We start from the raw sequence: 15,249 nt of genomic DNA, 5'->3' as shown, positions 1-15,249 counted from the left end.
TTTGAATATAACTGGAACCTGGAACTAGAATTTTTTCAAAGAAATTTGGAATTCCTCCCTAATTACTATTGTATAAATTTACGAAAATTAAAAATCGATGTGTTTATGGCCTCCGATTCTTGTTTGAGGACACATCAGTGCCGATCGAATCGATTTCTAAGCTGATTCGCAATTATGATTCGAATTTCCTACCGCTATCATTCGATTTAACAACTTAACATTACGACTGTATTTTTCGCTGAAAAAAAAATTATCCATAAAATTGTTCACCAGAAAATTATGGCGAAGTCATTCAAACGTCATTGACAAATCTGGACATATGCTAGATATTCCCCTAGGATATGTGTTAACTTCTGTTGAAATTTGCCTCTATGTAATAGAGTAATATTTTTATCTCTTATATTTTTTTCTAATGGACTCTAAAGTGATCAGTAGTATTGTGTGCATCATCAAACCACGACTTTTCTGGATATGAGAAAAATTATGGTGAATTAAGGAGAAATAGTTGGAAAAATCAGGGATCGGACGGAACTACTAGCTTTTTATGAGCGGAAATCTTGTGATAAACACTCAAGAATCCAGCACCTTCAGGCTTTGTGTCCTCGGATTTCATTTATGGTGACTTCGGTGAATATGCAGTACTTGTAGTACGTAAAGAATCCCAAAATCCTCACGCTGAAGATTGGTGGGAGCAAGCAGTGTTGACTTCCATAAGTACAGTTTCTCCACAATATCATTTACACTTTAAATTTTGTAGATTTATTCATGTGAGCTCGTTTGAAAGAACATTTTTTCTGTCATATAATGCTAAAATTGTCTCAATTATATATTCATGAGGTCAGAAAATTGTTCCTTTTCCCTCAGTCAATAAAATCGAGGTTTTTCTCATACTTATGTCAAAAGAAAACGTTTTTCAATTGATTTCACATTTTCAAATAACTCCAGGAAAAATACGTTATCAATTACTACAAAGTACAGGAGCATACGTACAGATGTTTTTGTCTTCATTAGCGCTATTATGTAACTGTCATCTGTAGCGTGTTACCGTAATTTTTGGTGGAAACTGCAACTCTGAAAATTGCAGAATTCATGTCATTATTGTATGGTAACGGATATGGTCTGTTTGTTTGCCTGTAATTACTGTCACGGAATAACTTTATGCAGTGAAGCGAGTTTGGCTCCAGCTTGGTGCTTTCACCAGAAAACAGTAAAATGGAGTGAGACGTGTCCCACTACGAAAAACTGGTACAATAAATAACCTATTGAATCTGCTCTAAACGAGTCGAACATGTACAAACAACTGCTGTATTTATATGGTGCTAATTCCATTTTAGAAAAGTCATCTAATAAATATATTATGCCGGCTTATCCAGCAAAATTTCGTTCAAACGAAGAATATTGTAGAATCATGGATTCATGCCGTTTTCTGGATCTTTTCCAAGGATCTGTACACTTCAACAGGATTCATCACTTCGTGTTGATATTGGTAACGACCGTTCTAGAATGTTCGAAAAGTTAATGTTTGAAAAGAACGTACAAACAAAAATTGCTAAAATTACGTACTGGCTTAAAATCTTGTACAGTATGACCGTTTCCACGTAGGACCCATTTTGTTGTCAGTAGACCTTCTACGCCGACGGGTCCACGTGCATGTATTCGTCCCGTGGAGATCCCGACTTCAGCGCCTTAACAATAGATTTTCTTCTATAGCTTCAAGTTTTTGGATTATTTTAACTTTATTACTTCTCTTTTTGAACTTGAAAACATACCAAGACCAAATCGATATCCATCCGCAAATCTCGTGGATGCATTATGGAATGTACAAGCGCTATCCACGTGTTTAATAAAATGTTCTGCGGTGACGTCTGCAATTTGATAATTGCTAATCCTTTCATATCAGTTGATTAATTATATTTAACCGTTAAATAGGTAACTACACTCTGGATTAGTCTAATGCTATTCGCATAGAAAAGCTGGGATCTTATTGTGACGATGCTAGATCCATTCCTTTTATAAACTGGAATAGATCATCCCGTGCCGCTAATCCTTTCGGAGTCAATCTTCCAGTTACGTCAGACGCACCCGCACTTTTCGTGACAGACGTTTTGTAACAGTTTTAATCTCCACAACATTAATGTACTTGGAGATTTCTGGAGAAATCCCCTCCTTTAGAAACAGCTTACCGTTGTTGGTCACAATGCTTTCGGTATGTCCAGATCCGTAACGAATTATATGTGCAATTGCTTCATCCACATTATCCACAACCTAAACTTAGCCAGCCATATTTATTGCTTGTTGTTATATTCTTAGAATTCTGGACAACATTTCATGAACATTTCTGCAAGATGATTTCTCATTCGAGCCAAGAAGTTCCTCTCCGAGTACATTAGGCCACCAAAAACAAACCTCAAGCGTGCATTCCAAGCATCCATACTCGAATTTAAGACTTTCAGCTGGGGGAGGACCGAACTTCAACAATGTTTGCATTTTAGGTCCAGCATGAAGTTTCACTCCTTCCGTCTAGAAAAAAACCAGCATAAAATATCATTTTTATTCAGATAATTCAGATACGAATCTATTGCAATGATTAAGTCATTTAGAACTTTTCAGTGCAAACCTCATCCATTATTTTACGAATAGGAATTTTTTGTGTCCTTTTTTACACTTCTAGAAGAAAGAAAAGTGAGTTTCCGGTCTCCAAACGATTCTCCTTTCTATCGTTTCTTCTTCACAAAAGCAAATTAAGTAGATTATTACCTTAAACATTCCACATAGTTGATCAAAGAATGTTGAACTGATGAGATCCCTGTGAATAAGGATAGTTTCGGCTGCATTGCAAGCTGACGGATAATCACATTTCGAATCTCTGACTATGTCGATGGCCATCTTAATTCGAAGATTTACCGTAATTGAAAGGATAGTCTTCGAAATATCTTCAAATAATGTGATCCGTTACCGATGAACGGATACTTTATGATTTGACTTCGCCCTGGAACACCTCCGCAATCCACCTGATATTTTTGTCTTCAGAAACTCAGACGGCAAAAATTTCAGTGTAATTTATTATCTGCACTTTTCCCACAACTTATCATGATGGTCCTCTGCCTCACTTATTCAAATATAAAGATGTAAGGAGATAAAAAAATGTTTTCTTTGTTATTCGCTGGAATAGAATGATTAGACTACATCCTGAAATTTGGAAAACAACAGAGCTGGATTTGAGCATATAGCTGATGAATTTCTTCAACGAAGTGAGTAGAAAAGAAGAAAATAAGAGAGAAATAAAAAAAGCGCGCTGACCAGCTGGTTGTGCAATCAAATTCCTCCAAAGAGTCTCGGAGAACATCGCAGTAACGTTGAAGTCAACTAAGATTTCTTTTATTTATTCATTCTTTTCATTCATCTTTATTTTCTGAACATCATTCTGTACGGTTAAGCTCCCTCTGTCAAGTACCTATGGGACCCTATGCGAAACCAGTGTTTTCATACTGTATTAGGGAATGAAATAATGAAGTATGAAAATCTCTCTCATAAATGCACCTGTTCATCCAGATCCTTGTCCAAATACACATGACAGATCCCTTCTGCATGTCCTAGGACAGGAATACCTTTACTCTTCTCTTGCATTGATCGAACGAGATCGGACGATCCACGAGGTATAACGAGGTCGATAAGGTCCTGAAAAAAGAAGTTCTTTTCAAGCGAGATCCCTTCATTTTTAGCAGTTCTCTTATAGAAGGCAAGATTCTTTTCAGTAAACAAATCAAGATATAAATAGTTTCTTTTGAATGTGTGAAGTCGCTCATTTCTACACTACACGAGGACAAATTTTGTTCGAATACGCATTGAGGCGTGGGATTTTTGCTGTTAAGCCCCGTAGATCATTGACCATGAGCTTTTCGCAATTCAGCCTTTTTTCACTTGAATTGGTTCATCTCCAAATGATTGAGCCAAATGAAATGAATTCTGGGTATTCAAATAAGTTGCTGAGATTATGTCACGCAAATATTTCCATTTATAAAATGACCTTAAGTTGAAGTAGTTCCGCAACATCTTCACGACTTCGTACTAACGTTACAGCATCCCGCATCTCATATCCGTGCGTACCAAGCGCTTCCTGAAAGACTATTTCAAAACGTAGTTTAAAAAAAAATGGAGCAAAAGGTTTTTTTCAGCGTAGAACTACGAACTCAAACATTGACATCCTATACCTGTACAATACTATGAAGCATACGATTGCTTTCTTCTGCTTCTTTACCACCTTTAAGCAGGAGAGAATTCCCGGATGCCATCGCTAATGAGGCGACCTTAAAGCGTTTACATATGACATTGCTACGATAGTGAAAACCTTATAAAACATTAAAAGAAATTTCTGCAAGTTCTAGAATTATTTCAAAAAAAAGAACCGTTTCGCTAGTTTTCAAATATTTTGCTGTGAAAATGTCGAATATTTTCAAAATCAGTAGTTTACCAAAGCCAGAAAATCAAAATTAATAAAGCGAGACTATGAAACCTAATTATCAGTCTTACCTATCTTTACTTTTTATAAGTTTTTTTCGTGTTCTATCGTAAATTTTTTGCTCAGAGCCCAAGTATCCAATCCGAATTCCTAGCTGTGTTGGATATTAATGTGTGAATGGAACCGACCTGCGGGAGACAATCGGGACGAGACTCAAAGATGACCATTAGTGATCCAATAGGAACAGTTACTTGTTCAAGAAATAAGTTGTCACTGATTTTGATCTGAAAGCAAAATTTCCTTCCTTCCGTAGAATAGTTTCTATTTCTGAAAAATTCCTGAGTTACTGTAACTGCTCGCAGCAGCATTAAACCTATTGAATAAATTAAAAATAGTTAGGGACTATTTTTATTACAAAATTATTTCTCATTTCCCTTCGCGTTTCACTACAGTTGGAACACTTTTCTTTTCTATATCCTTTTAGAGCATTTTTCTTTTTCTCTCCTGCAGAATTTTCAGTTCGGTCTGCTGCATTTGGATTTCTGTCAAATTTTTCTCTTTTTTGAGAGTAAAATTCTTTCTTTTCAGCTTCATTTTTTTTTATTTTTTCTTCAACTATTTTGATAAATGGAAAGGTTAGCATTAAACTACCGGCGTACACTTCTTTTCTCCAACTTTTGCACTGAATGATTATAAGTTTTCTTACGTCTCGTATTTTAATTTGTTTTCCGCATCAGCGGTCGGATTTAATGATGGTGCAGCTACACCGGTGCTTATTGTACTTAAAGATCCTGAATACTTCAACATAATGCGAGCCCATTTTTATAATTCTGACCTCTTCTCTAGGTATTTAAAAGGCTACGGGCAAATCCTATTTCCTAACCAGGATAAAAAGTATATTTTAGCAAAAATTTCCATTAGGAACAGTTTGGATGGGCTTGGTTCTGTTAAAATGTTTGCAAACGAGAAGAACAATTAGAAAATTTATGTAAAAGAAAAAGAGCTTATAAAAGTGGTGTCTTTTTTTCATAATGTCAGCTGTTACGTAGTTCAAATGTTTGTGAAAATTTTTAAAATCGTAGACCAATCTCAACAACTTCCATACGATGTTAACCGGAATATCCTCTAAATATTTTTCTCGTGTACGTTTTTTCAAAAACGCAGCCTTGGAAAATATACAGCTATTCAAACTGATTTTTAATTCATTTTATGTATGACTAATAATTTTATGGAATTTCATCAGTTTTCCCCTCAACCGTGATCAAATCTACGTGCTTTCATCCGTTCTTTTTCTATTTTGTTAAACAAATTCTTTCCATATAACGTATAAACTTAAAAAATCTGGATGCAGTAATTCTCTTGAGATTGAGTAGTTAGTGTCGTATGTTGATTAAGTTATCCAGCATTTATCAGTTTTCCTTTAAAGGTTAACTTCACCTTAAATGTCATATCCTTGATTCAATTGTCATGCTATCAGTAACTTCAATCTCGTGTTCTATAATATTGTTCGAATCGTATTTTTGACATTTGTCCGGAATTTGGAGAAAAATATGACTAGATTAGGGTAACTGAGAAGTAATCGAACGGCTCCGTACCGTTGCATACATTGATGTTGAACGACTCTTACAAAAGCGATGAGAGCAACGAGATCGTCAACGACAGTACTTTCTACAGTACGCAACTACAGCAAATCCTGTACAGTGTGTTCACATGAATGGTTTGTTCCATGTAATCTTACAAACAAATCGTCACGAAAAAATAGTTCGAAATTATAAAAAAACGAATCTTCTCTTTCTTTCAAACATTCGTATTTCCATCAATTACACCGTTTTTGCGACATTCTACACAAAATAATATTTTAATATTTGGAATAAACATAAAATAACTAGTAGAAGATTAGTAAGAGAAAAAATAATTGTCAATAATTTGGTGGGTGTAGATTGTTGTTTATCTGAACAGAGCAGAACTTCGCGTGATCAGTACAAATCCAGGATTACTTATAAAGCTGTGAGTGGAGTATACTTCAATTTGTTAGTTAGCGCTGTTCATCCCTCTCTGCTCTACAGATGCTCCCCCTTGCTTTTTTTCACCTCGAAATTTTACCTATTACATTTTAAAAAGGGGAATTCTGGATTTACTAATGTTTGCCATCCATCCCTTATAGTCTTATAAATTATAGTTTTCTCGAAAATGAGGAGCTGCAGCACTAAGCCACTCTCTGAAATACTGAAAAGCAGAGATCTCAACCTTCCAATAGAAAAAAACGAATATGGATAATTTTCACGGGAAAAGATGAGAATATTACCTTCCTAAGACATCGTCCTATTAAGGTTTCGGCCGATTCCGCAATCATATTTAATCCATTGTGGAGATCCATAATTTTTGCTTTCGTCATCTTTAGCCTATTTAACAATTGTGGTTCGAGACCTAAACCATTTGACTGTGGAACACGAAGCAGTAAATATAGTACTAAGGAAGTAAGATTTTGATGAAATTTCCAGGAAGTTTGTTTTAAAAAACCGAAATACGGTAGACGAGACTATAGTGATTCCCTAAAATCCCTAAAATAATCCGAATCCTAATTTCCCTAAAGCTAATGGTACAAGCTTACCGCTGCTTTTTGCGTTATTCAAATCCAGACGATTTGCTTCCATGATGTCATTTTCCCTCGTTACTAGTAAGCCAGCAAGATGGCGAACCATTGCAGCTCTTTCCGCATTACTAAGAGACGCGAGTTGGCGGCCGGAATCTCGGCCTGGAACTTCTTTGACTCAATCAAAAAACAAGGATTTCATGAGATTGAACAGGGAACCTATATCTTAATGATATGACAGCAGTCGAAAATCGCCACTATCCACTCAAAACAACTCACATTTGCTTGCGATCTCGTCAATAGGTGGTCCTTCATAGCGATGAGTTCGACAAAACATGGTGCCAATCTTCTTTCCGGATACTGCATCCGTAATAGCGTTTTGAGCAAGGCCATTCGTGATCAACGTTGTTACACCGTTTTCAAGAGCAGTCACACATGCATTTACCTAGAACTACGAATCCGATAGAAGGCTAAATGCATTCACGTAAGAGTTTTTTTTGCCGCGTCGAAGGTTACGACTTCAAAAAAAATTCTCCAGGAAATAAAGGTGGAAGAGCCAATTTTTATACCTTGCTTTCCATACCACCTGTACCAAATTTGCTGTTCGCTCCGAAAACAACTCCAGCACTTTCTGATGGTACAAACGTGTGAAGCAGACGAGATCCTTCCATATCCGGTGGTCCTTGGAAACAATTTCTCAGTTTTAGCTCATAAACAGGTAAATAAAGTATTTACATGTGTCAAACCTGTATATACACCATTAACATTAGAAAGTATTATCAACAGTTCGGCTTCAATCTCAGCAGACAGTCGAGCAGCGAGCGAGTCGTTGTCCGAGATGTGCTAAAATGAATTTGTGAGAGAAAAAAAGCCAGATGTGTAAGCTTCAAAAATTTCTTTCTCCTAGAACCCTATTTTGTGTTGGTTTGCTTTTCCCATTAATTATTTTCGCCGGGTAACCACATCACCTGGCGATAAACCTTAGGATCATAAGGATTTTAGCTTTAGCCGATCCTAAGCGCGATTTGAGTGTGTGATGGACCAAAATCAAACAATATTAAGAAGATTACGAGGGAAATCCCCACGCTTATTCTATAGCCAGATAAATCTCGACTAAAACCTACTTTATGATAACTTACATGGATAAGTAAAATCATGAATGCTGTCAAGTAATGATGTACACGAGACGACTATGACCTCCTTGTAAATTACTCAGTAACATTTTCCTCTCAATTAATCTTTTTTTATCTTATTTATTTTAATAGATGGACAGAAAGTAGTTTCTCTCTTTCATTTCTGGTCTACACTCAGATCTCTTTGATTGAGTTCTACAGTAAAAGGAACATGATAGAGTATATAGAAACGGTGGAGGAATTCCTGGATAATTATAGGTCATAATTTCTCACTTAAACTGGAGAAATCAAAGATATTCTTGGCACGGCCGGTATTCCTACGTATATAGACATCTTGTGGATTAGTTGTTCTCATAAAAGTATTTGTTGTGTTGAACCAACATTAGTTTACAATGACACACAAGTGTATCTTGTTCCAATGCTATTTCTTATCCTTGAAATGTGTTGTTCCATATTTCCTCCGAACTCACCATATTCAGCTTTGGATCTGGAGCAACTGCATCGTTTGCGTTAACAATAGGTATAATATTAAGTGAGAGCAAGCTTTCAATTGTTGCTTGAAGATTTTTTCTTCTTTGTGGATCATCGATGTCTGGTTTAGTGAGAAGAACCTGAAAAACTAAGCATTTACATTGAAATCACGTGTCCACGAATCCCTGACAGCAGTCGTCACGTTTTCTCTGTTATCGAACTGACCCACTATTTATCACTAAAACTAGTCTTAGACATGGCACGAGATAACGTTGACCAGGTCGAACTTCGACCACTATGGACCGTTTATGAAGCTCAAATAACTATTATTTCTACATAAAAATTGTCGAAAATCTTAATATTTCTTCATTGAAATTTTGTGTGAAAATATATTAAACAAAACCTGAGCAACAGTGATTCCGTACTGTTGGAAAAGTTGCTCATATAGCGACATTAAGCCGGGCATTCCGGATGCAGCACAAGCTCTTTTGTCAGCTGTCATTCCAGACGGACCTCTGAATAAGAGATGACATACTTTCTACGTGAATTATCCTTAAAATTATCCTCAACGAATCGTTCTTCTGGAGATTTTCACTAAAATCTTTAGCTTACCTCAACGTTTGCCGCATACTCATGCTCATCACCAGTTCTTGACGTAATTTCTGCCTTCCGAACGCTACCGCTCCAGATGAGACTATGAGCATTTGACGACCAGATTGTTGTAATTCGGCCACCTAAGATCAGCAAAGAGCACTCGTGTGTTGGATACATCCAGTAGATCACAGAAACACTGAAGTATATCCACAAAGAGGCGCTGTGATGTATTCGCCTCAAATGACTTCATAGATTTTTAGAATGGTCTAAAGGTCCCTCAGCATGTTCAATATTTTGCTCATCAACGTGATAAAATATTTGGAGCTAAAATCTTTGAGTGAACAGCTTTGATGTCCTCATTGAGGATTTGTATCAATAGTGATTCTTAACAATCCCGAGAAAGTTCAATCTCAATCTTCGTATCAAATATCAAAATTGAAATGTAAAAAAAAATCGGAAAAAAGCGTGCACATTTGAAGAAAGTAGTGCTGAGTTTTCAGGATATATGCCTCTTCGTCGTAAGAATATCATGCCCAACGTCATCACAATATATTTAATAATGCTTCCAAAAAAATAATTTTTATTCGATTTGTTGCATCGTAACGTAAATTCACAATTCTCTAGCCAAAATCATTATTTGGTTCTTGAAGTGTTTCTTAAGATCAGCTGCCTCAGAATGATCTATCATCGATATCCAGTAGTGTCTAAACACAGCATGGATCTATCAAACATTCAAAAACATATACATACAAATTGTTGCCTATTAGCACTGTAACTTACAAGTTATATCCGTTATCTTTTTCTATTAAACAGAAGTAAATTACAACGATAATGTTCCCGTACGAGTTTTGGTATTGAAACCTCATGGAATATTATCTTAATCCTTTAAAACAATTGTGTGAATGAGTGAGAATGAGTTACGCACGTACTTCTTTAAAATAACTTCTGATCACGATCCTACCACGTGAAAAATGTCAGAAGAAATGGGTAATTTTTTTCCTGGCACACGGTGGAACTAAATATACTAAGCGTTTTTCCGGAAATTAAACAAAGAAGCCTTAGTTCCTTTTAGCGCAAATTCTGTTGCGATGATAAAGCTGAAACTTGGTGAAAGTTCCGGATTTCTATTGGATTATCAAAATTATGGATTTCGTTTACGATGTAAGATTCGCACAGCTAACAAGAAATATAAACTATTATCATCCATGAAGTTGGATTGTAACAGTTTTGAGTGTAGTGAACAAGTTTATACAAATATTTCTTACTATATTTCCTGATAGCACTGTACATAAAAAATAGCTTATATGAGTACTATCACTATGTTAATAAAGTAGGTAGTTGAATAACTCGCTATACAGTCGACTCGAGGAATGTTATGTCCAGGGGAAAAAAACTTTAAAAAAGTGAACCATACCTGTTCAACGATTGAGGCAAGTCGTCCGAGTGCCAAACCGCACTCATCTTCTCGTGTAATCACAGCGCTACCAAGTTTCACCACTATTCTTTGTGCATTCTTCAACTCAGGACGACTATTGATCAGCAAATGATGTTTACGGGATTTAATACTGTAATATAGTAGTGCTATTGCATAATATAATAACATAATAACATATAATGATAATATATGATATATACATATAATGATATAATGATATATAATATATATAATGATATATTATAAGTATAATACATGATATCATAATATTTGAACTGCTCTTTCTCTATCAAAATTACCTGAAATTTCCCTTGGAATCCCCTATTGGTGTTACTCCAACCGATGGAATTGGTGTTACTGCATGCGGTTCTGTTGCAGTTATTGACGATGATTTTCGAGCAAGAGAAATCTATAGCGTTTATTGAACAATTATCTATTGATTGATTCTAAAATATCCTGATTTCCCATTAGCATACCTGATTATTGATTAGTTTCTTCGATGTTACTGCACGATATGATCGTAGAAGTACGGATCCAGCGCGCAACATAACGCTCGCTGTACTGAAACTGTTTTCGCGATAGCGATAAATCGATTAAAAAGTGTGGAATACATACGGAACAAGGATTCGACTGAAGACTGAACAAGGATAGATATTGATCGACAGACATGAATTGATCTAGATCAATCAGAAAGTGTGCAGCGTTCGGTACGCAAGCATGGTGGTCTGCAGGCGGCGGGTCGACAGATAATGCTCTCGAGTCGCAGGCGAGTGCTGGTCATCTGAACGGAAAAGAGCGGTGTGGGTGGGGGTGTACACGAGACCATCAGCATTTCGAAGTGCGCATCTGTGTGGAAGAGATAAGAAGCGGATAATGCACCCGATCCGTATCACGAATTGATTATCAAGCAGAGAATGATCAGTGTGACGTCGTGATCACAACATTTTTTCAGCCCCTTTTGCTGCCGTCTTACAACGGGTTCCACGTACGTTTTTCCTTTTGAGTCGCAAGCGAGTCGCTCCTTGTTCACTTTCCTTGATCTCAAAGGTTACTACAGACGAGAACGAATACTTGTAATTTACGAGTAAGTAGTAAATCTCATGAGAGGTCCACTACTAGAATGCATACATTCTCCTCTATACTTCTCCTAGCTAAATATTTCGTAGCAGCTACAACAAAAAAAACCATACAGAAAAAACTGGGATAATCTCCAGAACCATACAATCACTTCAGAACATTGCTACTTTTTTCCATTTTCAGTATGATAAATAAGTTTTTTCCACTAGATAAACAATCTTAACCTAAAACAATCTGAATTTGGTCACTTTTAGGTTTCCAACTCCTGCTTTTCACATTTCTTCTTTGAATTTATTTATTCACATTGATTTTTAAATTATTTTCTACAAAAATAAATACACTCGCTGTAGAAATAAAAAAATATACAGAAAATATCAAATCAAGCGTTACATCGCTAATTTCCATCGCTTATATTCATCCCTGATGAAGTCATTTTAGTTCCATCACATCATATTAACAGATTAAATTCGTCAGACAGGAGACTTCGAGTTTTTTGCAAGTCTAGGATCCACCATCATTATGCGCATTCCAGATGACATTTTTCTTTATGATTCGAAACATGTTTACAAATTTGGAGATCATAAAGCATAATTTTACCAGACAGCAGACATGTCTCAACATATGACATCTACTTTAACAGCATTTAAATTTCTCCTCTATTTCCGCACTGTGCTCGAATTTAACGGAAAGCTCTTTACATTGAATGAAGAGGAAAAAATGACTTAGTAGAAAAAATGAAGGTGTATGTATATTTTGGGCTGGTTCATATAAATAAAATAGTTTGCTTTCCTTTAAAAAGCGGGACTAAAACGATTTCTTGTACAAGATGTTAGATAACTATGTATTTTGTATCGTATTGTCTATGTATTTCTCTTACAATTACTGTTGGAGAGTCTTCTTACTCCCTACTACCGAGTTATGAGGTGAAAATATTTATCGAGAAAACTACTGAAGTTTTTTTTTTCGGATGAGTACCGTTTCCTTGTCACTTGATTTTTAATAACGTGGATTATTTAAGCTCACCCATGCGAATTCAGTAAGAGACTTTTAACGAATACGATATATATGCGCAATATATTACTCTTATGAACCTTGAAAATGTCTTTAACGAAAATTTTACCTCTAACTATCCAAGGTACAGAAAATACGAATTATGAGAAATTGGAAAGGGATCTGCTGAAATAATGGAGAATTTTCTCTTTAATTATAGGATAAGATCGATACTGATTTGACCAGGAAGTCCAAACTGTTTCGTTTAGGGAATGCAGTTTTTACTCTCATCATTGCCGTTCTCATCTGAAAAACAATTATTAAGGGGGATTTTTCGAGCTTGACATTTGCTTCGTTACTCACTAGTTCCATCTTAAGCAGCTTTCGCTCCCTCCTTGTCTCCCGACTTCCCTCTGATGATTCTATTTTGGCTGTTCTCTGTTTTGCCTCCGTTCCGTTCATTTTGAGTAGTTAGTCGGTTTTTGAGGAGAATAAAAATATTTTTATACTAACATTTTGTCTTCTCTCAGAACCAGGACTGTATCCAGTTGAAAAAGCCCTGACTTTCCTATCTGAAACAATAAATTGTACGCAACTAATAAAAGTGAAATACCTCGTAGACCATGCTAGAAAAATATTTCACACTCTTTTTTCAGCACTTTCAACTTACAGGATTTGTTTTCTCTTTTTTTAGAGTTTAAGTTGACAAAGAAGTGTAAGAAATATTTGGAAAGGATGCAATCATTAGTATTTTTGAGAACAATTTAGAAGATTCCTGCGAAACTCAAACTTCATTCGTTATTTCAATGAGTTGTCCTTTGTGTACGGATATTTGTTCCACCATACAAAGCCAAATAAAATGCATTGCAGCAATTTTCCTTCATACTTTTCTAAACCTTCACGTTTTTTTAAAACTTTGAACTTTTTTTTTTAATATCTACTTTTTTACAAAGCTTTTTTTATTTAGATGTTTCATCTCTTTCAAATTTTACTTCACTTCAACAAGGAGAAAAAGAAAAAAAAAAGAAAAAAGATTTTTCAAAAGAGTGCTGTAATTTTTTATTGCTTTTTTATAAATATATTTCCGATAATCTAAAACCTTCTTCTATACAATTTTGTTTTCCTGATTTTTACTGGAAGAAATGAAGTTGATGCAGAAAAGCCGGTTTCATTAATCCAACTTTATTTGTCGAATATTATTTGCACTGGTTATTTGTTAGTGACAATTTCTTTGGATATTTAAAGCGATTTGTGGATTGGATAGGAAGGTCCCTTAAACTATTAGGAAATCAGACTGAAGGATTTTGATCAGTGGTCAAAAATCTAAAAAAAAGCAAAGATGACTGATCGAAGTACACAAGCATGTTGTTGCCTAAAAGATGCTAAAGATGTTGTACTTGGTCAATAATGTGCCACGAAGTTTTTCAGAAATAAATATATGGCATTTCGCAAAGTTTTTCCTGTAACAACTAACCTCAAATAAACCTTAAAAAACACATCTCTTATCGTTGTCAGAGAAGAAAAATAAAATAAATCAAGTTATTAGTTTGCCAACTTCTTCGTACATATTTCTGAGCTCAGACTTATCCCGTCATTCTTTTTCTAAAGAAAAACAATATTTTTACACAATCAGTGGGTAAAATTCCGTTGTTTGAAACTGAAACGAAGCACAAAACATCTGCTAGAAACGTGCAAATATCAGGTAGTTACTGCATTTCGAACAGAAGAAATGGATATAAAAAGAAAATTGCTACGTTGTGGTTAAAATGTGAATAATTTTCAGTTTTCAGTATCTTTAGTAGTGATATAAAGAGGTGGATATCATCAACTACATTTTTCTCGCTATTTCTATAAATATTCCGCAATATACATAGTTGTCCTGTTTTAAAGAGTCGATCCCGAAAACATCAGAAAATATGGCGGATGAATACATTTTTGAGGCACTGATATAACATTTTTCTTTTTTTCAAGTAGACTGGACAAAAGTTAGAACAAAAATACCATTAACACCTTGGTGTAATGCTACAGAATTATACCGATAACATAGGATGGGAAAAAATTCGGGGATATAGAGTACCCTCAAAAGCGCAAGGAACTCCTCAATCTTGTTTCTTCCAAAAACAAGTCAAATTAGCTGTTTTTTTTTCTTGGCAACAACGCCTCAAAACAATTGGAAGCATCACTGACATAAGCGGAAACAAGGATCTGTTCCTGAACGCGTATTCAATTTGTTTCACTACAATTCATAAACAGAATTTATTCCAGAAATTCACAATAATGAAGAGATTCTAATTCAATTTTTGAGCACCTTATCTAAGAAGGATTGTTACACCTAATAAGTAATATTTGCATATTTTTCTCATCACGGTCAGCTATTTTTGTTTATAGTTAATAATAATTCCTTTTTTTCTGGTATCTTTTCGTCCTCCTTTTTTGGGTGTTCACGTTTATTTTATATGCATTTTCTGTTGTGTTTATCTGTCTGTTAGGAGTTAGC

General features: G+C 35.3%; 1 protein-coding gene across 1 annotated transcript; it reads right to left on the bottom strand.

Moving 5' to 3' along the window:
• Positions 1-1,414: 1,414 nt before the first annotated feature.
• Positions 1,415-11,233, bottom strand: RB195_025913 (uncharacterized protein; the record flags this gene model as incomplete). The annotated part of the gene is made up of 21 exons (XM_013435736.2): positions 1,415-1,498; positions 1,564-1,685; positions 1,770-1,865; positions 2,184-2,265; positions 2,407-2,520; positions 2,758-2,886; positions 3,541-3,678; positions 4,028-4,117; positions 4,212-4,307; positions 4,648-4,743; positions 6,765-6,886; positions 7,071-7,214; positions 7,332-7,497; positions 7,622-7,734; positions 7,799-7,895; positions 8,656-8,796; positions 9,060-9,171; positions 9,269-9,390; positions 10,665-10,815; positions 10,985-11,094; positions 11,162-11,233. The coding sequence occupies 21 exons, from the start codon at positions 11,231-11,233 to the stop codon at positions 1,415-1,417; spliced, it is 2,397 nt and encodes a 798-aa protein (XP_013291190.2).
• Between the last annotated feature and the right edge of the window lie 4,016 nt (positions 11,234-15,249).

This window comes from Necator americanus, chromosome X (genome assembly GCF_031761385.1).
Source record: "Necator americanus strain Aroian chromosome X, whole genome shotgun sequence".
In the NCBI taxonomy this organism is placed as follows: Eukaryota; Metazoa; Nematoda; class Chromadorea; order Rhabditida; family Ancylostomatidae; genus Necator; species Necator americanus.
Note: the sequence above shows the minus strand (reverse complement) of the source record. Positions and strands in the feature narration are given on the sequence as shown.